Source organism: Cloeon dipterum, chromosome 1 (assembly GCF_949628265.1).
Source record: "Cloeon dipterum chromosome 1, ieCloDipt1.1, whole genome shotgun sequence".
Taxonomy (NCBI): domain Eukaryota; kingdom Metazoa; phylum Arthropoda; class Insecta; order Ephemeroptera; family Baetidae; genus Cloeon; species Cloeon dipterum.
In genome coordinates this window covers 24,546,426-24,571,314 of record NC_088786.1, presented here as the reverse complement: position 1 = coordinate 24,571,314, position 24,889 = coordinate 24,546,426, and the positions used below count along the sequence as shown (strand labels likewise).

The 24,889-nt window shown below is 43.2% G+C and overlaps 1 protein-coding gene across 12 annotated transcripts in view; it reads right to left on the bottom strand.

Annotated features, from left to right (window-relative positions):
* The window catches only part of dlg1 (discs large 1), an 84,720-nt gene that overhangs the window by 1,543 nt on the left and 58,288 nt on the right, over positions 1-24,889 (bottom strand). For 7 of the 12 annotated variants that reach the window (XM_065497870.1, XM_065497871.1, XM_065497864.1 and 4 more), the window contains 13 exons: positions 10,213-10,242; positions 5,756-6,031; positions 5,458-5,538; positions 4,969-5,190; positions 4,302-4,835; positions 3,613-3,815; positions 3,296-3,557; positions 3,128-3,230; positions 2,935-2,979; positions 950-991; positions 699-860; positions 357-639; positions 208-299 (listed from right to left, as the gene is read on the bottom strand). In XM_065497870.1, the coding sequence (XP_065353942.1) occupies positions 208-299; positions 357-639; positions 699-860; positions 950-991; positions 2,935-2,979; positions 3,128-3,230; positions 3,296-3,557; positions 3,613-3,815; positions 4,302-4,835; positions 4,969-5,190; positions 5,458-5,538; positions 5,756-6,031; positions 10,213-10,242 (2,335 nt within the window). Of the gene's footprint in view, positions 1-207; positions 300-356; positions 640-698; positions 861-949; positions 992-2,934; positions 2,980-3,127; positions 3,231-3,295; positions 3,558-3,612; positions 3,816-4,301; positions 4,836-4,968; positions 5,191-5,457; positions 5,539-5,755; positions 6,032-6,845; positions 7,091-10,212; positions 10,243-15,631; positions 15,810-19,806; positions 19,940-24,889 lie in introns of those variants that run through there. The other 5 variants (XM_065497874.1, XM_065497876.1, XM_065497875.1 and 2 more) reach the window with 5 other exon arrangements.

Below are 24,889 nucleotides of genomic sequence, written 5' to 3'. Positions count from 1 at the left end.
AGGACAGGCTGACTGAGTTAAATTATTAAGCCTGATACGTCAAAATTAATAAAAAATGATGTCAAAATAAAAAAGTCTATTCTTGTGAGAAACTATAAATAGTAAAATTTAGATTTTAAATTAATTATTATTCAAAACTGAATAGCAGTCGCAATGCAATAGATTGCGGCTAGCTAGTTGAAAGAAAAGTTTGTGCGCATAATTTACCTGTGAAATACTCTCCAAACTCCTGCTCCATTTTCAAAGCCCTTTCATACGTCTTCTTGGCCTGCTCCTCTGTTGTTCTTTTGTTCATCTCCCTGCAAATCGGCTCTCATTATAATCCGCTCCCCTGATCGCGACTTTGCAAAACTCACATAATGGACTCAACCGACTTTGGCCTGATGAAGATCGCAATGGGATAAAGTTGAGCTACTTGCAGTCTCTTGATGGCGTTTCCGCTCACATCCAATATGCAGTGCTTTAGCTTTTCGGCCACTTGGCGCACCGACGCCACCGACGTTCCATACAGGTTCTCGTTATACTGACCAGCCTCGATAAACATGTGATTTTGGATATCCTTCTCCATCTGCTCCCGCGAGCTGACAAAGTGGTAGTCCCGTCCGTCCACCTCGTACTCCCGCCGCTGCCGCGTCGTGTCTGCGCAATTCAACACGTGAAACTCTCTGCGGAATCTTTCTTAAGTGCTTGATTCTTACGTGGGACGCATGATCCGAATTTGTCTGGGAACTCGGAGATCAAGTCGTCGTTGATTCTGTCTTTCAAAGGCCCCAAAATAATGACCGGCCTGGCGTATTGGATCGTGACTTGTCTGACTGTTTCATACGACAGCACGTTGCCGCCGACCTCATCTTCCATACCTGGGCGGGAAAGAGTGGAAATTAGGAATATGCGCTTTGAGCGGCCGAAAAGCAATTGAATGTTGTTAGTGAGGGGTTAGTAATCTCACCTTCGTGTTGAGCCTCATCTTGAGTGTAACAAAGCATGAAGGCTGTAACATAGGAGCACAAAGCTTAGCTATTTCTTCTCCAATGGTGCTTGGCTTTGCACTACCCGCGTGTGAAAGGCTTTTTTGAAAGGAAGTCGCAAAACTCTATTTTGGTCCCCTAAGTGATCCCAGTTGAATGATTTCTATTCCAAGCACCGTTCAGCATTTTTTTCGGCGACGCAAAAGCGAAAACTTATGGAACAAATTTTACTAAATGAACCAAACCCAATAAACCACTAAATGATCCGCCAGTGTTATTATGATTTTGATATTTGCAATGAGTAAATTAATTCATATTAAAATGGACTTCATCCTCGTTGCTTTAAGAATTTCCTAATTTTACTCCTAATTTAATTTCGATGAGTTTTCGGCTTCACAGGAGATCCCTATTTTATGGATTCAACAATACTTCAGAATTAATACCAATTTATAGCACTGAAATACTAATTCTCGCAACGTTATTAACACTAAAATCATACAAATATTCACTTAACATATTTCATGGAAAGATGCAAGATTTTGTATTTAATTAATATAATATTATTATATTGGTTTTAATTATATTTATTTAATTAACTATTGGTTTGTTTTATCCACAAAAATGCTAAAATTTGAAGCCCTAACTTGTCGGAATGAAACTATAGGAGGAAGTTTTCAAAGCAACTGTTTCAATTAAAATTACGTCGTGGTAGCGAGCGCGGAATGACTGCCTGGTAATCATAATACCTTGGCATTTATTACCTTTAATTACACAGAAATATTTGATTTTACAGGAGCAACAAAAAAAGGTTTATTAATATCCTGTTACAGATTAAATAAAATATATTTAATATTATGAATCTTAATAATCGCATACGGTTATGTTCATATAATATATTATGCTTTACCGATTATCAATCACTTGATGAGCGGAAGCAAGATTTTGATGCTATGTAGCGTAAATTTTGCAACTTCAGCACATATTGTATGTACTACAGTGCAGTCAAAGACAATCAAAAACGAGTCACGACCAATCAATTACTTCGCCCAAAAAGGCGCTACTTCATCAGCATTCATTACTTTTGTTTAGAAGAAAAATCATCGATTTCTTTCCCGCCGTTAATGCACACGCGGTGCTGATTGTGAGCTGACAATGAGTGAGCTGCAGCTGCACAATATAATTATTAATTAATTGTCGACGCAGTGTGATATATCCCAATTTATATCATGGATTATCCCATCTCATGTAAATTAAAATACCAGTCTTATTATTTCGTGTGGAATAAATTGAGATTAATCACTTGTACAAATCATATGATTACAAATTTCTGCTCTTTTGACTTCATCTAAATTATTTGGATGAAAAATTTGGAATAATTTGAAAGAATTGAAAATAATTTAAACAATTAAAGGAATATTATACTTTCTAGAGCATAATTTGACATTATTTCATTTGTCAGCAATGCTTATCATATTTTAAATAAATTTTTGTATGAATCTAGTTTTAAAATGAAAATCTATGCTGCAACATTAATAAAGAGATTTTGTATAGATGTATACTTTTGTTATAATTGAAAAAGTAAAAAAAATCAACTTTTATCTAACTGTAACAGGATATTAATAAACTGGTTTTTTGCTGCGCCTGTAAAATCTAATTCTGTGTAATTAAATGTAATAAATGCCAAGGTATTATGATTACCAGTCATTCCGCGCTTGCTACCAAGCGTAATTCTAGTCCATAGTCGCTACCACAACGATATGGAAGAACCAAACTCAAGTGACGACATTTCAACTAAGATGAATAAATTAATATTCGAGTCATGATTGTGGTGGAATGGGTGCAGTGAAGTGTGAATGGCGAGTTGGCTAATGTTTGTTAGAATATTAGTAGGTGGGCAGAGAAAGCGGTAGAAGACCATGCAGGTTTGGTTTTCAGACTGATCGGTTTCGGTCAGTAGGATACTCACGCATGTTCTGTCCGTCAGCATCGCCGGGCGACATTGTTGGACTCACTGTAAGCACACACAAGAGATAGAAAGAGGGACAGAAAAGGAGAGGCGGTTCAACAGGGGACCATGCCAAATTCAATGAGTAATAGTACGGTGTGAATGTCAATTAAGAAGAGGGCCGTGCTAAAATTTGGCAACAGTTTGCACTCACGTTCTTGGTCCGATCCGTCCTCAGACCGTTCGTCCTTGCTCTTCATGAATGGGAATCTTCTGCTGAACGAGAAATTCTTCTTTTTGCGCTCCAAAGTGGATTGCTGCAAAAATAATACAAAAATGGTTGAAACTTTCTCTGCAGACACGTATCGAGTAGGGCACTGACCTTGTCGTTTGAAGTGGCGATGTGACCTTGGAACTTGACCGACCTATCCCTGGCCTTCTGTTTGCGGTCCCACCTCCTTTTCGATGGCACTATTCCTAATGGACCCGGAGGCTCGTTTGAGTCCCCGTTGGAGGGCAGCCGCCTGGCCTGCCACCACTCGTCGTCGCTGGCGTTCACCACGTGGAGAATGTCTCCATGCTTGAAAGGAAGCCCCCTTGATGGAAGTCCATCGTCTTTGCTGGGATCGTATTCAAACAAAGCCCTGAAATCTCAACCAATGAGCACTTTGAAAGTTTTAACTCTGCAAGTGCACTAACCTGACGTAAAGGGATCTTTTTTGCGATGTCCTCAAAAGAGTCGCGGTGCCTGGTGCATTCACTGCTGCGTTCAAATTTTGGTTGCTGCTGGCCAGAAGTATCTGCTGATTCATTTGCTGCTTCAGCTCTTGTATTTTAGCCTCAAACCTGTTGTACTCTTCAGGTTTGTACTGCGCCACAATGTGAACTGTTTGTCCGGCACCCTGATTGCAAAAAAATCATCAGATATCTTTTCAACAGACGATGAAATATAAGATTGGAAGTCGATTGATTGATGGTTACTAACAACAAGTCTGTACAAATTAAAATTTCCAATTACTATCCTAAAAGTTGTTTCCTTAAAGTAAAAAAGCATTTTTGGACGAAACTGGCGTAATCAATTATTTATTCCTAAAATACCGACTTAATCATCAAATTGTAGAAAAAAAATTATAAGGTACAAATTATTAATTTTTCCCCTTTCCTTAAGTTGTCATAATTTTTTCTGGCTCTCATTGCATGTTTTCCCCTCAGAGTGGTTAAAAAGTGCTTGGTCAAAATGTTAGCCCAATTGCGATTCAAAATAACATATAATTTCCTTGCATTAATGGCCTTAACTTTTTATTCTTTAAAAAGGATTTTTGGCCGAAAAATGACCTGAACAACGAAATCTGTATATATTATCAGATTTTGTATTGGAAATTTCTTACCTTCAGGGCCTGAGCTGCCTCCTCGTGCGTAGCATTGGTCAAGTCCTGACCATTCACACTCAGAATTTGGTCTCCCCGCTTCAGGTCACCGCCCAGGTCTGCAGGGCCGCCGTTTAGAATGAACGAGACGAAAATTCCCTCTCCCTCTTCCCCGCCGACTATGTTAAAGCCCAATCCACCACCAGAGCTGCCGGGCGCTCCAGCCGACGACTTCTGCAAGGCAATGTTCCTCGCCTCCCTGGTGATGTCCTCCTCACTGACAGCCCTGGCTGGAGGCAGCGGCTGCATGCCCAGCGGCGTCAGGCTCTCTGAGTACCTCATCGGGGGCAGTTCTTCCCTCACCGGTGCCGGCTTGGGTGACTCCTGCCGGAACGTTTGAGGGGGCGAAGGCGATGGTGGCGGCCTGGGGGCGTCCGTCACCGTCAGCGAGGGCTGCGTTGGCTTGCACGCCAGCAGGATCACGCGGTCCTGGGTGGCTTTCAGCACCGCAACTGCTTCCTCGTGAGTCACGTTCTCAAGGCTGCACTCTCCGTTCTGCGAAAAAATGAGTCGTCGCTAAAATATTTGCCGAGGAAATGATATCAATATTAGAATCAGCAGAAAATATTGCGGAAGTTAGATTTCACCATTTTTAATATTCTTTTAACGATCGAAAAATATTACTCACCGGAGTGTTTCTGACAGCGACGAGTTTGTCCCCGACGTTGAGACGTCCGTCAGCCTGGGCGGCCCCGCCGTCCATGATTTTTGTGACGTAAATGCCATTGTCGCCGGGAATGTGCTGGTTGCCGATGCCGCCAGCAATACTGAAGCCCAGGCCCTTGGTGCCCTTGATGAGCTCGATCTCGATGACGCCAGAGTTGCGGGACGGCACACGCCTCCTTACCCACTGCAAATGCGACCGTATTGCATTACTTCCGCGCAGAGAAGCCCGACAGGTGCGTTTCGAAGTTATTAGATACGCATGCAAATTGGATTGTGCGGCAATAAGCAACAAGAACTAGAAGTTGCCGAGAGCAACGTCGCAGAAATTTGTATTCATGTATGGTGGCAAGGAATGAGCAAAGAGAGCAGTAGTTACTTATTTCTCTCCCCCGAGAGGACGCCGCCCTCGTCTAAAATTAGCCAGGCGCCGCGATTCAAAGACCATACTCACCAGCCGGACGGTATTGCCAGCCTGCTTGAGGGCTTCGACGGCGACTGCGTGCGGCACACATTCCACCACGGTATCGTTCACCTGCAAATTGACGAAAATTGCATCACAACCGCGCCGTGCGACCAACAAACAAACAAAATCAGGTTGCCGTGCATGCTAATGCCTTGGCAAACACTTTCGGCTGATAACCAGTTCTAGAATTATCAGCACTTTGCTAAAACAAATTTCAAAACAGCTGCTCGCGAAGTTGGCCCGTAAGAGGCTTTCAAAATTTATTTTTCCACCCTGGAGGTCTCACCTTGAGAATGGCGTCGTTAGCCCTGAGCCGGTCGTCGGCCCACGCGGCGCCGCCAGGGATGAGCTTTGTCACGTAAATGGCTGAGTCACCGCCAGCCTGGTGAGGGTTGTCGGTGCCGCCGGCGATGCTGAAGCCGAGCCCGGCGCCGCCGCGCTCTAGCACAATTTCCTCGGTGACATACTCAGGTTCCGCCTGCTGCGGTTGCGGCGAAGACGGTGCCATGTTCAGCGACCCTGCAGAGCCCAAGTGACCTCCGGCTCCACTACCGCCGTTCACCTGAGGGCAAAAAACCGGAAAAAATTTAAAAATGGGTTTCCGTGAAAGTTAGTCAACCTGGGGAATTTCGCTGCACCTTGCGTGTGAATTTTAATATCAGCCTAACTCGGTATCAAGTCCTACTTTTGCAAATATGGACGTATTGCACAACAGATTAATTATTGCTCCGCTCGAGCCTGCGAATTTTAAATCGAAAGCGGACGGCTGGGTTCGCTGCCAGAACCACTGGCTCGAATCAAAATCGCACCAAAAGGGGCACCGACGAAAAGTGCATGACCAAATACGCGCTCTATAAAATTCCGTCACGCACCAGAAATTTCAAAACAACGCATTTGCGTAACAATAACAACGGTCAGAACTTGAACAAATTACTGCAATTCAGGAAATTTATCATCGAGCTCCAGGAATAAAATGAAAAATTATTAAAAACGACCTGGGGCGAAAATTCCTGTTATCCGTCGGCGCCTGCTGCAAGACTGCGCACCTCTGGAGAGCCACGCCCCTGTCCAGTAGCGAATCGGGCCAAAGCGCCTATTTTTTCGGCCCGAATCCTGGAACGGATCCGAAGTCTCGCCAGTCGCCACCCGCGAGTTCCGCCCCCCGGAAGCGACAGGTGCCCCCGATAGGCGCCGAAAATACAAGCGGACGCCCTAACGGTGCGTTGCGAGGCGCCGGGGGCGGTCGGCGGCGCCGCAAACGACTGTACGGCGGCGCCGGTCACCCGGAAAGTAGGCGACGGTTAGGGTCGCGCCACCCTCGCACCCACCCCCTAGATATGAACGGTAGAAAAAAACGGTCGCTGGCGTATTTTTACCAAATCTCCGCTGCCGAAAATCGAGGAGACCTTTTTGAACAAACTCGGCTGGCCGTCCTTCTTTTTCTTCTTTCCAGTCATCACTTGGGGGTGCTATTTTTAAACCATGGTCGGCACAGCACACCGCTTGTGTCGGCCGCTGCTGCTGGTGCTAGGCCTACTAGACTGGCGTACGCATTAGCTGCTGCTGCTGCTGCGAGCCCCGAGTAGTTGTGGTGGCTTGGATGCTGACGTTGTGGAAACGGTGACGTCACGACCGTACACACACTCTTAATTGAACCCGCCCAAGCACGTTTCGAAAAACACGCCAGCGAGCGGAGCGGAGACGACGCCAAGCAAGCAGTAGTTTTCTTTTTCGCTGCGGACGTCGCGCACACAGGTGGAATTCTTTATCCTAGATGTCACCTGCACAGGAAACAGACGACGCGCGCATCGATTCACTCACTATTCTTATTGCTTTCACCGTGACGACGGCCGAAAGGGTTGTTAATAAATAAACGCGGGAAGCGCGCGCCGCGGCGCCACGCCGTTGCCTACCGACAACAAGGCGCTGACTTTTTCATTCAATCGTTCGATTTCCGCGGGCGTTGTTTTGCTCTAGAAATAAATTAATTTTATTTATTTACAACTGATAGCTGCAGTGTTTGAACCGTGTTATGGTATGCTCTAGAACTTTCCAGCAATGGGATGTCGTAAAATCAACATATTATTTAATAAGCCGATAGTATTTATAATTACGATGATGACAAAATAATGAGACGTAATTGCTGTTACAATAAAAACTCCATTTACACAGATAGATATAATAAATATGATAGGCTATTAGAAAAAGAAATTTAAACAACTCTGGTGATAAGCATTTTTACGGTACCTGCAATGGAAATCCTAGAAATTCACCACTGAGGAGGAACTAAGTGTACAGGTGTTTATTCTCTGGGTCTCCAACAAAATTAATAGTGCTTTGTCAAATTAAATCGATTAAATAATATAGCCAGCATTTAATTTATTAGTTAAAATACTCTAAGAGCTATCATTCTTTAAAAAACAGCTATTATAAATTTGGTTCAGATAACATTGAGGACAAATTGTTATCACGTTTAAAAACAGGCAAGTTCGTATTAATTGGATAGTTAATTAATCAATAATTATTAATCCAAGAATAAATTATTGACACGCTTCTGCTCTATTTTTAACTCATCTCACTGAATGGATTTTTCTTACCAGAAGACTCAGAACCAACAAGGCTTTAAAACCATATAGAATGAAACGAATAAAAAATTAAATTTCCCTCGTGTTTTTGTTAAAATGTGTGCTATTTTCGCTATCTTTAGTACTAACTCTCACAGTGGTCAAAATAGATTCATGCTATCAAAACTTTACTAATTAAAAATTTCGGAACAATTTTCCAAAGTATTCATTGACTTTTTAAGCGATTTTTATAACAACGTACTGATTAAGAAGTGTAAGTAAACATACCAAAACATTTTTTGCACCTTCGAATTGCGATATGAAAGATAGACTAGTAGAGAATTGGAAAAATAAAGGGAAAACTAGCTTCGTTCATTGATGTTTATTTATATTCGCTGATAAAAAGATAACTGATAGCGTTGCAAGCAGTTTGAAAGATAATCTCTGACTTGCATTGGCCAATGCTGAACAATTCAAGTCGCGGAGGAAAAAACAGGTGGGACTGATGGGAGACGAACGCGTGCTTTACTGCCGCTCGGCGGCAGTTCACCCCTTGGCAAGGGCGAAACTGCTTCGCACGAGGGTGCGCCTGGTGTGCACCGGTGGCCTTTTTGTGCAAGCCGCGGACATTGATCATTATAATGGGCGGTGTGGGGTGACTGCTGCGAGAACGGAGCAAGAGGATAATGACGCGCTTTGTGCATTCAAAGCAGAGAAAGAGCGAGAGCAAAGGGGAAGGGCGAGATGTTGAACTTGACACCGATGTGTTTCAAACTAAATTAGCCTGAATTATGGCAGCTTGAATTATGAAATTGGTCACGGTCAATTTAGCGTTGTCATCGGGCCAATGAAGATGGCTCGGCGCTCTAACCTGACTGACATCCATTTGTTTCTGTCGGAAGAGTGCGACTTGTTGATGAATGTCGAAACAAAATGACGTTTTAATATGATATTTGAAAAAACCTTGATGGATCCGATTAAAAGTTGATTAATCAATTGTTAAATGAACAAAATATTTGGCTTGATTTGTTGAAGTAGAATAACATTCAATTGATTTTCCTGCGTTTGTGTTTTGAGTGCTTTCAAAATTGACTTTTCGAATGGTTTAATATTTCAATAGGACATACAAATTCAAAACAATCCTCTATTATACAGTAGAACAGCTGTATAGAAGCCTTAATTCAAACGCACGGAAAATGCCTTTTGAAATTTTCGTGATATTTAAGAAGCATAATTATGTTTTCACTCCTTGATAAAGATTTAAGTCAAGGATTGATTTATAGTCTGAAGAATTTTTAATAGGCTGTTTCGTCTCAGAAACTATTAATGCAGTTGATCCTTTTAACTAACAGTGATTCATAATCATCTGCAACAAATTAGGTGGAAAAGATTTTGTTTTGCAGGTTTAATATTGTTGATGATGTACACGAGAACAAGTGAGATAATGTTTTATCTTCAATTGTTCACTTTTTAAGCCACCGCCCATTTTGATTATGAATCAAATCATACAGAGCAGACCAATATTAGTAATTTTTGTGTGTTAATATTTTAACGACTTTGGTTCTAGCTATACCAGATTTAAAAATTCTTAGAAGTTTTAACTACATTTAAAAGTAAATAAAGTGTTCCATCATCTCCAGGTACACCACATTAAAACAAAGTAGTTTGCTCTACACCCCCATTGCACAAGGCGACCGACATGCGGGATTAACTGGCTGCTCACCACCCAGCAAGCATTAATCCCATCCGGGCGCATGAGTTGTGCCAGTCCAATTGTTCCCAAGATAGTCGAGTGAAACAACAAAGTGAGAGAATCCATGTCCCAATAAATCGCAAGTAAATTGTCCTGGCCGGTAGTTTGTAGTTGAAGCTGGCAAATTGAGAACCAGCACCAACAGCAGTGACAGCAGAAGGTTGAACGACCGTCCTTTGTGCTTGCTAATCCCTCTTTGTGAGGTAGCCGCGCAAAAAATAATATTCCATCTAGACGGCGGCGGCAACAACAAATGCTTAAAAGTTTTAATGCCGAGGAGCCGATGCAGAGATTAAGCGCACAATGAAAACGTCAGACACACTCGCTCGCTCAAAGTGAAATTTAAACACGCCCGTATTTATCATCTTTGCCATCAAATTATGCAAAGGAACGTGGTTGGCTCTTGCATGGAAGCTCTATACTTACATTTTCGCTCTCCGACCAGCCATCATTGCTCTGGAACACAAAAATAAAAGATGCAATAAACATCGGGTCTAGTTTAAAATGTCGTGCGAGTTATAAATAATAAGGGCAGTCGGAAGTAGCAGTGCCCGGGATTATGTATGTGTTTTATGTGCATGCCTTTGCAGAGGAGCTTGCTCCCGGAACGTAGGCTGCCTGTGCAGCAGAGGAGCACCAAAAGCTGCTGACCGACGAGCCCACGTTATGCGCGCAGGTCAGCCGCTTTTTCGTGCCTCGCTCCCTCATGACTTATGAACTAAGGATTGCCCGGCCCAATATTTAAAGTTCGTGCCACTTTTTGTGTTTCGCTTTTTCCTTTGTTTGCTCTAATTTATATGAACTTCTTCAGAGCATAACATATTTCGTGGATAAAAGTACAACTGTAAAAGAATATGAAAGAATGGAAATGCGAAATACCCATTGAGAATTGACTTAGCCATAATCCGAATCAGAAAAATCAACAATAATGAAATACATTTCCAGGATCGAAAATCATTAAAGTTATAATTTCGGCAAAGTAATGTTTTATATTTTTTTTCATAGTAATAGGTTGGAATCCGTAATCACAAAAAATGGTTAAAGGTCAATCAATTTGAGCTTGCGGGAAAGTTTTGTCAGGAAATACAAACGCAGCAAAACAGCCGCTGTGTGATGTTTGCCTTTAAAAACTACGCTTCAAACTGCCTAAAATCTAAATACGCCCTGGGAAGCACATTCAAAACCTAATAGCTTAATGCAATCATTGCGATTATTCCCATTCAATGAATTTGGCTTTGTTGGAATATAAAGCCAAAATAATTCTTCATTTCACTGTTTCTGAAATGTAGTTGTTGCGGGGTGGCCGCAGGGTAGGAAAGGAAATGAGCTTCTCTGTTTGACTGCTAGAGACTGACTTAATTTATTTTTTTTTTCACAGTCCGAACTCTCTGCGTGCACACATCCATGAAATACCTGGGAAATAACAGTTTCAAGTAAACCAGTGGGTGTATTTTTTTGTAAAGAGACAGTATTTATTTGTCCCCTTTTAACATCCTCGCTTTCCTAACACCCGACGTTTCCACCTGAAAAGCTCTCTCTCTGTTAGAGGGTGGAGGTTAATTTTTTCGCAACCTTTTGCTGTTCACGAGGGGTTCACTCACGACTGGTGGGCAATCCTAATTTCCACCATATCACTTAGGCATCCAGGCCGCTGTGGGACAATTTGCAAAAACGCTCTCACACAGAAATGGCGTCGCAGTCCTTTCTGCCCACTCGCTTTCGCTCCACGTCCACATAATGCTGCAGAGCTCTTTCTGCCGCTGCAGCACGAAGAACGGGGAACTCGCGCGATATTTACTCCATCCACTCGGAGCCACACACAGACAGAGAGCAGAGCAGCCACATGGGCATGTACTCATATATGGAGCAATTTTTTGCACTCCTCAAGGCGCACACAGGTATATATATAAACCGTGTTATCAAACATGCCTTGGTTTGTTTGCCCGTCGGAAAATCTCCACTTGCGGATCGGAGCTGCCTTTTCACATTATGCGCTCCGCCAGAGCCAGCAGCAAGTAGTGCAGCAAGCAAGCGCCCGGCAAAAATAAATTTCCGCTACATGCACGACACCGCATGCAATTGCCCTGTCACGTGCTTCCGAGTAATGCCGGTGAACGGCAAAATTGATTTTGCGAGAGCATTATTGCTTTTCTATCCTGATTAGTCTTACATGACTTGTTTCACAGCAGCAGAGTGCAATTTCCTTTTCCACGAATACAGCAGTGTGTTATATTCTGCCGACTCCCCTTTGCTCAAGCTGAATCACCGCCGCTAAATTAAATTCTATATTTACCACCGGCACTGCCGAGAGAAGTTTGTACACTCTGCTTGCTACGGTTTTTCTATAATGAATGTAAAAATTCCAACAGGAAGGTGCAGCAGGAATAACAGTCCTTGGGAAAGAAAATATGAACACGGCAAATATAAGAAATCTCAATTTGACATAAATATGGAACATCTATGTCAAATTGATAAATTTAACTATTGAAAAATTCAAAATAATTAAGTTTATTTCTAGGTTAGTTAGTGTCTGAAGTGATAAATGATTAATTGCTATTAATTAGAATTTCATCTGGAATCCGCTAACTTGATTACTGTAATTTTAATAGGATGCGGGGACAGTAACACGAGCTGGTCCTTTTCTGTACTGAGCTTCCTCCAATGAGGCCCGTCCGCCCAGGGTTTGCAAAAACCCGCATCTTTCCAGAGAAACTCACTGCATTACAAAAAAATTATATTTTTGCGGGTTTTTCTGCAATTTTGTGCAATTTCCCGAAAAACATGAATTTTTATTGAAAATAAAAAAATTCTCATGATGGATGACCAAAAATAGGGAATTTAACAAATCAGTAAAAATGCCTCTGATTTCAACAGAAGACCAAAAATTCTAATACTAACCAAAATTTCTGACTATAGAGGCGCGAAATGTGACTTTATGGGGGTTAAATTCGGAAAAATGCGAAAAAAACCCAAAACTGGTGGGTTTTCCAGCTGGTATTTTGCGCTCAAAATCAGTGGTGCATTTTTGCGCATTGCAAAATAGGCAAACCCAGCTTGCGCTCATGTTATTTGTTTACGATGTTATTGGGGCGCGGAGTTGTCGCGAGTGGTTCGTTATTATGGGGTCACCCATCTCGAAAGAGATGAACCGATAAAAAATTATAATTAATAAACATAACATCAATCGACAGAGTAACTATCGATAGAGGGTTCTGTGCCTCTCAGCTTTCCAGGTCAAAAGCACCCTTGTGCGGCCACGGCAACACACATGCAGTTGTTGTTTGGGCACAGAACGAGCGCGGTGTTTGTGGAGAGCCACACCGCATCGAGCGGGCGCGCGTGTGTGCGCCGGGTGTAATATGGATTTATTGATTGCGTGCTCCTGCAACGTTATCAGCAGCTGATGGAATAATCATAATTCAATAATCATGCCACGCGCGCTGCCTGACACTCAAGCGGCGTTTCTAGTTTCGTTATTACGTGCTGCGTCGTTTATGCGCGCACCAACGTCTCAATAAATTTCTGCCACGCGCTGTCGAAGAATGCAATATGCTCCTCCGCCGACTTTAATTTATACGCACGCGGCGGCGGTGAAGTGGTGGCGCGCCGTAAATAAAAAAGAGACGCAAATTTAGTGCACTTGCACGATGGAAAGAACTCGGGGCTTGTGCTTTTCTAACCAGGAATAACATTATCTTTGCATGTCTTCGAGACTTGAAATGAGCACCGCTATATTTTTCATGTTGGAAATCGATATAAAGCGTATAATACGCGCGTTTCGTTATATTGGATATTCATTTTCATGGCGCGTAAAATAAACGAAGGCCGGTGGTAAACTTTATAACGTCATCTCTCTGTCTCCCCATCATCATCATCTTTCTCTTTAGTATTATGTTTCAGAATAAAAAAGGATTACAAAAATCGGAATGAAATGTTGATGACACAAAGAGGAAAAAACGAGGACTGAAAAATGAGAGGGCCTAAAAATTGTAAATTATTTTCAAAATGTTTGAAGAAATTCAAATCCGTCAGGCAGTTATCATCATTGTTTTTTGTGGTTTCATTGCCATGCGTGTTCTCGCAAATTTGTTGTTAACCACAATCCTTCTGAGACATTTTTTAACTTTCTGATCATTATTACAAAAAATTTCTAAACTTACTAATCGAATTGCAAAAGTAAAAGAATGAGGATTTTTTTTGTGTATAAAAATTGTTGCAAATAAGGAAAAGTCTGCGTTCGTGGAAAAAGCGTTGTTAGAGAGGGTATAATTCGATCTTATTATACATTTTATTTTCCGTTAACGATATTATTTATTCTGGTTCTTTTCTTGACGGCATTCCTTTGTGACAGAATTGCGTGTCTGATAGGAGAAATCAATAATTTGATTTTGATTTAGAACCCTGTTCACATTGTCTCGAGGATTGTGAAAAGAAAGCGACTGCGGGTGACGTCATTACTTATCTGAGGCATCACAAAGGCCTTTCTTGAGTAATTAAGTGCAGAAGTGAATCGATCCGTGCTCTTGAAACGCAGTGCTTAAAATAATATTCCGTCGTTGAATCAAAACCAACAGCCGAGAGACATTTTGTTTAATCGAATTTGATGGCAATTTATGCCGCCTGAACAGATGCCGGTTTGTCTGACGAAAACAAGTGTCGAGAGGCAAGAGTCACTCGCGTGTTTGTATGATAAAGGGAGGAAAAGTCAGTTTAATTGAAATGGACTCGAATGAGAGAGTCAAGAGGGACAAAAAAGCCGATTGTTTTCCTGACGGCCTTTTCACTCGCGCTCATTGGATCGAGCTCACGTGTCGGTGCCAATTTTCAGATAAATTCGTGCCACAATTTCCAGTTGGCCCTATATGGCTCGTGTGGTGATTTCGGATCAAAGCCCGGAAGAGGGAGTTTGCTTGTTGGTACTTTTTATTGAAGCTTGTTGCCACGCGCAAACAAGTGTTGACCATCACAATATTTTTAACTGGAGTATTTTTGAAATGTTAAACCTGCAAAACAAGCAGTTAAGTCGGAATAGCTGCACTAAATTTCGTTTTAAAATACAATATGTAAGAATTAAAAATATAATTTAAATAATGATGTCAGTCTAGTTCATTTAACATGCATTATATTTTCATCTCCACGTTTAAAATTAAAAAAATTGAACCGTTGATTTTTGTAGGACCCGTTTAAAGGGCTTATTTTGTGAAAATGAGAACATATGGCCAATATGAAGCCAAAAATGAGCTTTTCATTTCCATTGATAAATACATTTTGCACACACTCGATTTTTATCCAACCACCGTGTTGTATAAAAACGCAGCTTGTCAACTTGTTCAGTCGAATATATTAAAATTAGCACGCACGATATGGCGAGCATTCAACATGTTGGTGCCGTTTGTCAGGCGCACAGAATGTTGAATTACTGGCTAACAGACAGAAGTCAAATCAGTTGACATTAGCCTGCTGTAAAAGCGAGCCGGGCTCACGCGAATAATTAAATTCCGAAAATCCGCTCCGTGTTAAAGGACAGCCAGTCAGTCACAAGTCACGCCGCAACCCAAATGAAAAGCTTCCCTCGAGAATCTAGTCGTGACGACGCGATAGTCGAGAGAGCGAGAGCATAAAATTTAAAACGCCGTTTCCGGGCCGAAATGTGATTTCTGGTAAATAAATTTATGAGAGCGTCTCGGAGGGTTAAAAGCAGATGCAGATCTAAGGAACGGCAAAAAAAGAGAGAGCGGCTAACTGGGCTTTTGCGAAATTGGCGGCACTCTGCTAGCGGTGCCAGAGGGAAGCAGTGTAATCTAATTTGCAGAAGGCTGGCCCGCAGCATCAGCAGCAAACTCACCCTGCCAGCAGCTGAAGTGGTCGCCGCCGAGTTGACCTCAGAGAGCGAGTAGGTGTCGACGATCGAGTCAAAACGGACCAACTTTTTTAGCTTCTTCTTGGGGCACAGGAGGGAACACATGGTCCAGCGGCCATTCCGACCCTGGTCACCAGCATTGCTCCCTTACTGAGCCACCCTTCTGAATGAAGTTTTTAATTAAATAGATGAGCTTTTGTTTCACGCAGGGGGGCCGCAGACATCCAGTGCTCCGTAAAATTTGGTAAATAAAAATGGCCGAATTGAAGAATCAACTTTCGTTTGAAACTTTGTCAATATGTAGCGATGAATTCGAGCATGTTAGAGTCAGTTGAAATTTTTTCTCACACCGAGGAAAGACACTTTTTCTGTTGAAACTGCACAGCTGGGATATCGACGACCAAGCAGTAAAATAAAACATTTGGTGCCTGCTTACAGTGAATCATGAAAGTGTTTTTAAATCGACCAATATTATCCGTGGTGCACAGTATAATACAGCAATTTTCATCGACTCCTCGAGGATAAATGCACATTCGTTAGCAGCACGAGCTGCCGTGCGATTAATAGCGTGATTTATGAAGCTTTCCGTACTTCTTGTGTGGTACCCGGGTTTGGACCGGAAAAGGGACGGGCCAACACGAAAAGTGGTCGGCTATTCTCGCCCGCGGTGGTAGTGCCCGTTTCCAATATTTCCTCGATTGCTCCGGCCGGGGCGACAATTTCTGCTGCGTTTTCTTGGCATGCGAGCCGCCGGGCGAAAGGGCTGAGAGGGTGGTTTTTCATCCCCCGCGGGACTCCTTATCACATTTGCCAAAAGAGCAACTCAAGGATAATCTACGCCTCGCGTGTGTTACTGCAAGCCGCAGACCGCAGAACACACACACAACTCGTCCATTGAATCGCATAATTGCTCGCGAATTAATAACGCGGCGGTGATTTTTCAATCGGCCGCTCTTGCGGAACGAAACAAACACAAAGGCTTCGAGCACCTGGCGATTCACCGCACGAATGCGCTGATTGAACTGGAAATGCTTTTTTTCCGACGAGAAAGCTTGTATGATATAAAAATTTTACCAGGAGTACTCTGTTAAGGGACTTCAAACAGATCCCATGAGTGCAGAATGGAAATTTTCAATAATGAGTGTTTTCCATTAGACGTAGCAAGTAAAATTGATAAAAAAAAACACCGTCAACATTTATGTTTGTTTCAGAGAGTCTGAACCAAGAAGGGATACTAATAATTAAATCAAATTATTCGTCTACGTTAAAGTTAATTAAAGGATATTTTGAGACTGATGATTCACTCATATTGATATAAATTTGAAAACTAAGGGAAAACAAGGCTGTTGTTTTCATTGATTTAATCTTTTTTGTTTAAACGAAACGTCCAATTTTTCACGTCATCCATATCTCGGATTTAGACAGATTTGGGAGGATTTTGTAGACAAAACAAAAATAAATGTATACTGAAATACAAAGAGCTGTTGTAAGCCCCTTCTTAAAAATTCGTCACGCAGGAAAATCATTTTACAAAAATACAAACGCGTCCTCAGCACAGCACTGCCGTCTGAATGTTTCTCGCTGTCGCGTTTTAGGCGAACGTGTCGCAAAAAGGGAATGATAATTATACGAAAAGCGAGTGTCTCGGCTCGTTCTGGTCTTGTTTTGCGAGCGAGTCGATTTTTCGCCACATTTGCTCTTTCGGCTGACGCCGCTTTTTTGACAGCAGCGCCGTTAATTAAAAACCTGCCCCCAGGGCCGCGAAAAAAGAAGGCTTTGCTGGATTTTCGGGGCGCCGGCGCCATGTAATAAAGAGAGCCGGCGGAAAAGCAAGTTTAGTGAAGCAGAAGGAGTCGATTAAATTTAGCCGCCGAGCCTCTCTCCCACTCCCGTTCTGGTTGCGGTGTTTTATTATTAAATTTGTATGGGTGCGAGTGAGAGTGGCTCACAATGTAGACAAACAAAGGCGAAATATTGAACTAGAGGTCCGCGCGGCTGAGTGAGCTAGCCTTTGTTGGAAATAAATAAATTCAGCGGTACACAGACACACAAAACACGTACCATATTAGTCGTATAAGGGTGGCATGATATGCATTATCTGTGCGCGCGTTTTGCGTTGAAAAACTTTTTCCACCGTCGCGTGATAAACAAGCGCGGCGCACAAATTCATATCGCCGAGCGCTGGAAAAGCACTTTGCCGCCCCGTACATCTGGAAAACGCTACAAAACGAGGCTCCCGACTTTTGATGTTCATATCACGGGCGTCCCTCACGTGAAATTAACTCGCAACTACTATTCTTTGTGCCTCATCATGTTTTCATCGCCGGCAGACTCTCGTGCGAGAACGTTTCCCAATAAGGCTGGATTAAACGGGTTGAAATGAAAATTGATATCTGTGCGCGCTGGAGATGACGGCGATAGCAATATCTGGGGGTGGAAATAAAAGAATCAGAGATCGCTGCCGGCGCGAAAAACTGGTTTCAGCTGATCGATACCAAATCGGTCGGTTGTTTTTTACGCGTTTAATTGAGCGTGCGGTTATTTATGCACGACGCTAAAATTAATCGTGGCCGGCGAACAAGGCCCGAAAGACTGCAGTGCTATATAATCAGATTTTGCGGCAAATGTTTAATCGAGAGAACGGCAGACCAGTTTTAATTATTAAAACGGGCGTAACTTTGATGATGAAGAGGAAGCAGAGATTCCCGCCGCGATACGCTGCTTTTCAGCTGCAAATTCGCAACAATAATGAAGAGCTTCATTTGGGACGGTGTGAATACAGTCATGTAATTTAGCAGCCGCATAAATGAAACAAAGGCGTCTTTTCAACTGCAACTGCTGCAGCCGTATATGAAATCGAGTAATTGGGGCAAGAAATTGCGGTGAGAAAGCTGCACTAACGAAGCTCGTGTGAACCCGCTCGGGCAACTTTCAATCGGCTTGCTGATTAATTGAGTTGCTCACTCGATTGTCAGAGGCGATTGATTAGCAAAAAGCAAGCGTTCAATCAGTGACAGCAGCGCAGGCTGGATTTGGTTTGTTGCCGGTGTTCACTTTTGGCCACAGTTAGCGTTTGTCAGCGCTTCACCGAGAGCAGCTAATTAAAACACGTGCGTCTGCCGTGAATTTGAGAGCGAAAAGAGGCTATACATAGAACCTTAAGCGCCGGGCACTGTCGTTTTCGGTGTACGACTACGCCAACGGTGGGTAAGCAGCTTTCGTAAAGTCTCACCAGGATTCAATTACAATACGGCAAAGTAGCTGGAGTTAAATATCATTTATTTACACCTTGAATGTTTTGTCCAACTCAATAGCGTCTTGAGCTCTCTTACCAAAAACTCAACTACTTAGGAAAAAATTTATTTATTTTTATTAAAAATTCAGTTAATTGGTAAGTTTTGATTGCTACAATTTTATGAACCATAGTCTAGCAAAATGAAGTTAAACAGCCAAGCATAAAAATAGAATTTTTGAGAGGTAATAGTTCATCATAAATTAGACATCAAGCCGGTTGAGTCGCAAGTTTTGTGGCAAATTTGAAAGAAATTCGTTCTTTTTGTTTGCGAGAGCTGGCAACGAAGGATTCGATCGAACAAAAGGACAATCATGCTAAAAGCAATAGTCCGGAATCGTGAAGCATTTCAGCAGAGAAAGTACGTTTTTTTGACTGAGAAAGAGGGCGAAAGTATGTATTTCGCTCCGCTCAGCGCGGTGGCAGCGGCGGCACAATGCTATCGTGCGACAGCCGCTCGCCGACTCGCTCTTGTTTTCATGAATAACAAAAACAAAGACGCGCAAAAATAAGAAGACAACAACAATACCGACCGCCGCTGAACATGGTCCAGCACTAAAACCCTCCATAAAAGACGAACGAAAAGCTAGGCAGACGCGTTTCATTCCAGCCACTTTTTTCACGGATTTCATTAAACGGTCCATTAGCTTGGTTCGCAAATAATAAACCTGGCAAGATACGAACGTTAAACGCGGCCGACAGCCCTAACCTCAAAGGAAAAAAACTCACGAAATGTGCAGAAATCGGAACTGACATTCGGTGAATTCGGCAAGAGGCGGTGGAAAGACTCGAATAGGGAAGAGAAAAAAGGGCAGGGGACCGTAATTTTGGCGGAACACTGGACGTCAAGCGGCGAAAAGGGGCTTACGGAAGAGCGGTGGCTCAGTCGCTGCACCATGCACCACGTGAAGTCGCACACTCGAGTGCTGCTGGCTGCCTGAATAAGTAGCAGCCACCCCTACGGGCACTGGTGCCAACTGGACGTGACTATCAGTGCCGAACGCGCCAGGCGAGGCGTGTTGTGACGCAGAAATCACGTTCCTGCGCGGCGAAAGAACTCGATCGAGCCGATCATCGCTGTCATCAGCAGCGGGTGTGCCTACCTTGACGCCGGCCGACACATTAAAAATTCACGCCCCGGCCGCCGCACTGACTTTGGCGCAGAATTTTAATCGGGCTAAAACACTCTGCAGCCGCCGCCGCACGTCTTCATTCGATTTGCCTTTTTGTGATGCCGGCAAACCGGTTTTGTTCGCGTCGGATGCGCGTCAGTTGCACAGCCGCAGATTTGAATTTCTCTGGAGCTAGTCGTGCTTCGGAAAAGTTGGCCAACTCTGCTCCACTCCATCGACCCCTTTTTCTAGACTACACGCTACGCAACCCTCAATTATTGCATGTCGTGGCGGAGCCGCACACGCGCGTGCCGCCGAAAACACACACACACGCGCGCGTCGGCGGGTGATACGACGGCGAAAATCGGCCCGCGCCAAATCACCCTTGCCTCATTTGGGCTGGCAACTAAAAACCAAACGACCTGGCTTTCATCGTCGGGCCGTGCCGGGAGGGGTGCTTCTTCTCACCACCGACATAAAATCCATCAGCGCAACTCATCAGTCGTTCGAGCCTAATTGTATCGATGTTGCGATCTGGGTCAACACCCGGCGACGATGGGCGAATTTAAGGATTCGGCCTGCTATCGAGCGGCCGCGCGCAGTGATTAATGGACGCCGGTCGGCTGATGCGAATCAAATTCGGGAAAGTGGCTTTCGCGTGCCGCTGGCCGCGACGTTAAATAAATTTAAGATGATGGCGAGCAAAACACGGGCCGAGCTGTGTGTTTTACTGACGTCAACCGCAATCACGGAACTTTTTACGCCTTGTTCCCTTCTCGGGCCACGTTTTAATTCTCCTTAATTGCCACTTACATTCCGCGCTGATGGAAACACTATTTTACGGAGATTGCCGCCGCTCTCTGACGTTTTCGGGCCACGACCTTTCTTTGTTTCCTATGTACACATGCCAGGGGACCTTAAAAGAAATGTCATCGATTCGGAAATTACTTGTGGTAGGTATCGATCGGTGTTGCATCCAATTACCGCTTAAGGAGACCGCAACACGGGGTGGGTAGGCAACCTGCCGGGCGCACGTGTGTGCGCGTTGCATAGCCACCAAGCGTTTTTGCCAACTATGCTCATTAAAAAGAGCAGCAGCCGCGCCCTTCTGGCGCAGGGCGAGAATGTGAATTTTCGGAAAGAGGGGATTCGTATTCCGCGCTGGAGGGTCGACAGGCCAATAAACAAGCTGCTGAATATTTGATCGGCGTCGAGACAGTTTGTTCATTTTCTGTGTGCCACAGAGTTTGCTGACAATGAGTGACTGGGCGAGGATTAGCGGAAGGGTCGCCGAACTGCATCGATATTTGACGTGCCCCTCGCACATAGGACACACAAAAGAACTCTCTGGCTGTGTTTGTGTTTATTTTGGTATTCATCGGCCGCTTTCGCGTCGCATATTGATTGGCCGAATATTTTATTATCGGGCTTCGCGCGTTCTCCGCACGCTGGGTGTTCAAATCCTTTCTATACGCTCTCCGATCACAATGGAAAAAAGGCTATTCGCGTTTTATGCGCACGCGTATGTATTATGCCTTATTTTATTTGATACATACATTCCAAGACAATGCTCACAAAAGGCGCCGGCAGGCTGTTTCTCGTCGAATATTCGCCATGGATACTAGGCAATTCTCGCCGAGAAAGAGCTTTTGAAAAGGATAAAAATATGCCATACGCGTGGCATCAGCAAGGATTTGAAATTCTCATATTAAAAAATTTCCTTTGCGACTGTTGAATTTTTTATTAGCTTTATGTACGTTTAGAGGGGTAAAAACTTTCCGAAATCCCATGCGGATGTTTATAAATAATGAGGACGAGTTGCATGTTAATTTTTAATCAGTTCCTCTTATGTTACATGTATCACTGTACAACTTTTTTCCTCTTACTATATTGGAGAGTATCCCTAGAGATAAACTGTTACGTTTATTGAATAAATAAGCAACTCGAACTTCTACTTGCATATTGTACAGGGAAGTTGTTTTTCCCACATTGAACGAGCCTTTGTGATAGTCCCTTTCTTCAAATCGACTTCATTTACTATAAAAAGGAAAGCAATTTCGAGTGAACTCTCCTTTGCTGCACCAACCATGCTAATCTAACTAGCTGTAAATAGCATGGTGTAATCTCATTACGCAGGTAAACCGGATGTTGCCGGGCAGGACGGCAAACTCGATTTCGTGCGTTGAATTCAAAGGAAGCAATCGTCTCCGTGCGACAGCTGAGGCAAGTAATGTCATTTTCCACCAGCCGATCAAATAATACTCGTGCCTTCCTTTCCTATAATAGCTGAACGAGCTGGTGCCGATTTTTCCGCGATTCTCTCGGCTTCAGATGCTTCGGCGGAATAAAAACCAGCCGGCTGGGGCCTCGCGGAGCCGCAGACTTTGGAATTAAAAAAGGGCTGCTGGATTAAATGACCCGTGGAGGAACAAAGCACAGACGAGATCACTCACTCACTCACTCACTCAGCACCGGAGCAAAAAATTGACCGGCGCTCGGTGCGACCCAGATCTTCTTCCTGAACACCCATCTCGGTCGGCTAATTAGTTCCTGACTTGAAATGCCCGCTAATCTCCAAGCAGATTTGTCTTCCTTTGCGAGCACCACCCGACAAAGATTATTCATGCAATTTATGTAGCACTTGGAAATTGGCCAATGCTGCGTGTACACACTTTCACTGCTTTTATTGTTTGGGGCAAGATAGATGGATGGAAGCAAGGAAAGAATGCGTCTATTTTTACAGACGCTGGCGAGCTTTCGCACTGTAATTGTGTTCGCAAAGAACAGCACACTCGTCAAGAGGCGTCTGCGGCTCGGTTGATTAAAATTAAGCGCAGACTCCTGCGCACCATCGGCATTAAACTTGGACAAAGTAAAACTGCAATTACTTCCAACTGCCTCCAAAGGCCAAGTACGCATTAATTGCTGAAAATGAAAATTCCAACAAAATCCATAAACACCGTTTCTTCGCGCCACTTGCCACTCAATGGAACGAAGGATGAATTTTTAAATGGATTACAGAAGTCGCAACCATGCACACTAATTAAAGCACAAAGCAATACTGTGCAATAACACATTATGCAACCTGCACGTCACAGCTGCTTGGAAATTGTATACTCAACCTAATGCTTTCGAAACAAACAGTATTATTCTCTCCATGTGGGATAAATAATTACGGTGTCTCACGCAGACGAGTGGTTACCATAGCGCGACAATATCGTTGGATTTTGATGCTTTATTCCATTCCACCCTTTTGAATGGTGTTTCCAGCATGATGCGCATTGATCTGCCTAGCAAAGGACTCACCGAGAGATGAATGCTTAGTCTTGAGTAATTATATATAGAATAAGTAAAATAATTCACGTGATGTAATTAATAGAATGATGTAACAAGTTCTGATATCTAGATTGATTTGAAAAGCGGACCCTAATTTGATTTTAAATTTTAACTATAACTATTTTTAATCTTAAAACTCGCAATTTTACGGAGTCATGGAAGTTAGTTATAGTAAAAAATACTGCAAAAATTGTAATTTTGCGATCGCAAGCTGAATTTTTGTTACTTGGAATATAAAAAATCGGAAGAAAATCAATACAATTTGCATTTTTCGCATTTTGTATCTCTATGAAATTGACTCTTGCAGCCGAAAAAATAAATTATAATGAAATCTGGTTCAAAGCATCTAAAAGTCGATTTTAGTCGAGAAAACGACTAAAAATCCCAAGCCTAAGATGCCTCTGGTTAAGTCTGCCTAAAAACTAGAGTGAAAATTTGCCGATTCCTATAATTGATGATCGTTACCCTAAACGAATTATAAATATGAACGATAAAGTCATCACAGGCGCTTGTTTTTTCATTAATTCCATAAACATTTTAATCCCTCTCCACGAAAGGTGGTTTTAGAGTTGACGTGCTGGTCGTTTCGACTTAACGCCTACCATAAATGGCACAATTGAAGAGTTTTGGCGAGTGTGTTGGATTTTGATTGATAAGGCACGGGCTGACGCCAGGCAGAAAAAGTTGGCCGACTGATGACATTTGTTGCTAACAAAAAAGGCGTGCGCGCGCGGGCATGGAATGGAGCGTCGCCGGCGGGCGTGTTTTATTATATTGGCGCGGCTCCAACTGAATTTGCAAGATATGGATGGCAACCGCCATTAAGCTCGCCCTTAAATACCTTTTATCATGGAATAAATTTGCGCGCGCGACGCCATCCGACGACACGGCCAATATTTGAATTTGCATGCAGACGCCATTCACGGCTATCAATTAGCCGGATGTGCATTTGCAGCCATTTGGCGCGATCGTTTCAACGAGCGGCGTTTTTGGCTTGATCTCGCCAGGCAGATCAAAGAGTCTGGCCTTGCGACTTCGAATGCAAATGCACGGATAAAATATTCAAATGGGGTGACTGGGCAACTTTTGATGCTGCAATTATTTCACCGCATCGCAGCTGTCCGAGACCACCCCGTAATTCTGCTGCCGACTTAAAGCTCTACTTCTTTGTGAAAGTTAGACTTCATTCCGGTGAACGACTGCTGTTTGTTCGCTAACTAAGTTTTGCGCGCTGTAATGAGGACTTCAGTGAGAAGCAATTTGCATGAATTTGAATAAGCTCACAATAGGCTTATAGACGCAATGGAGTTAACTTTTTGCTCAAAGCCGAACAGGTTGCATGATAGCACGAAACGGACTTGCCAGATAACGGAACAAATTAGTCCTTGTTTCCAGGCCAATTTTTTCGCTCTAAAAATAGAGTCCTAATTTTAGAACTTAATCAGCGGGCAGATCAAGCAGATTCGTTTCATTTCCCACGCCCTAAAACTTGTTCCAATTATT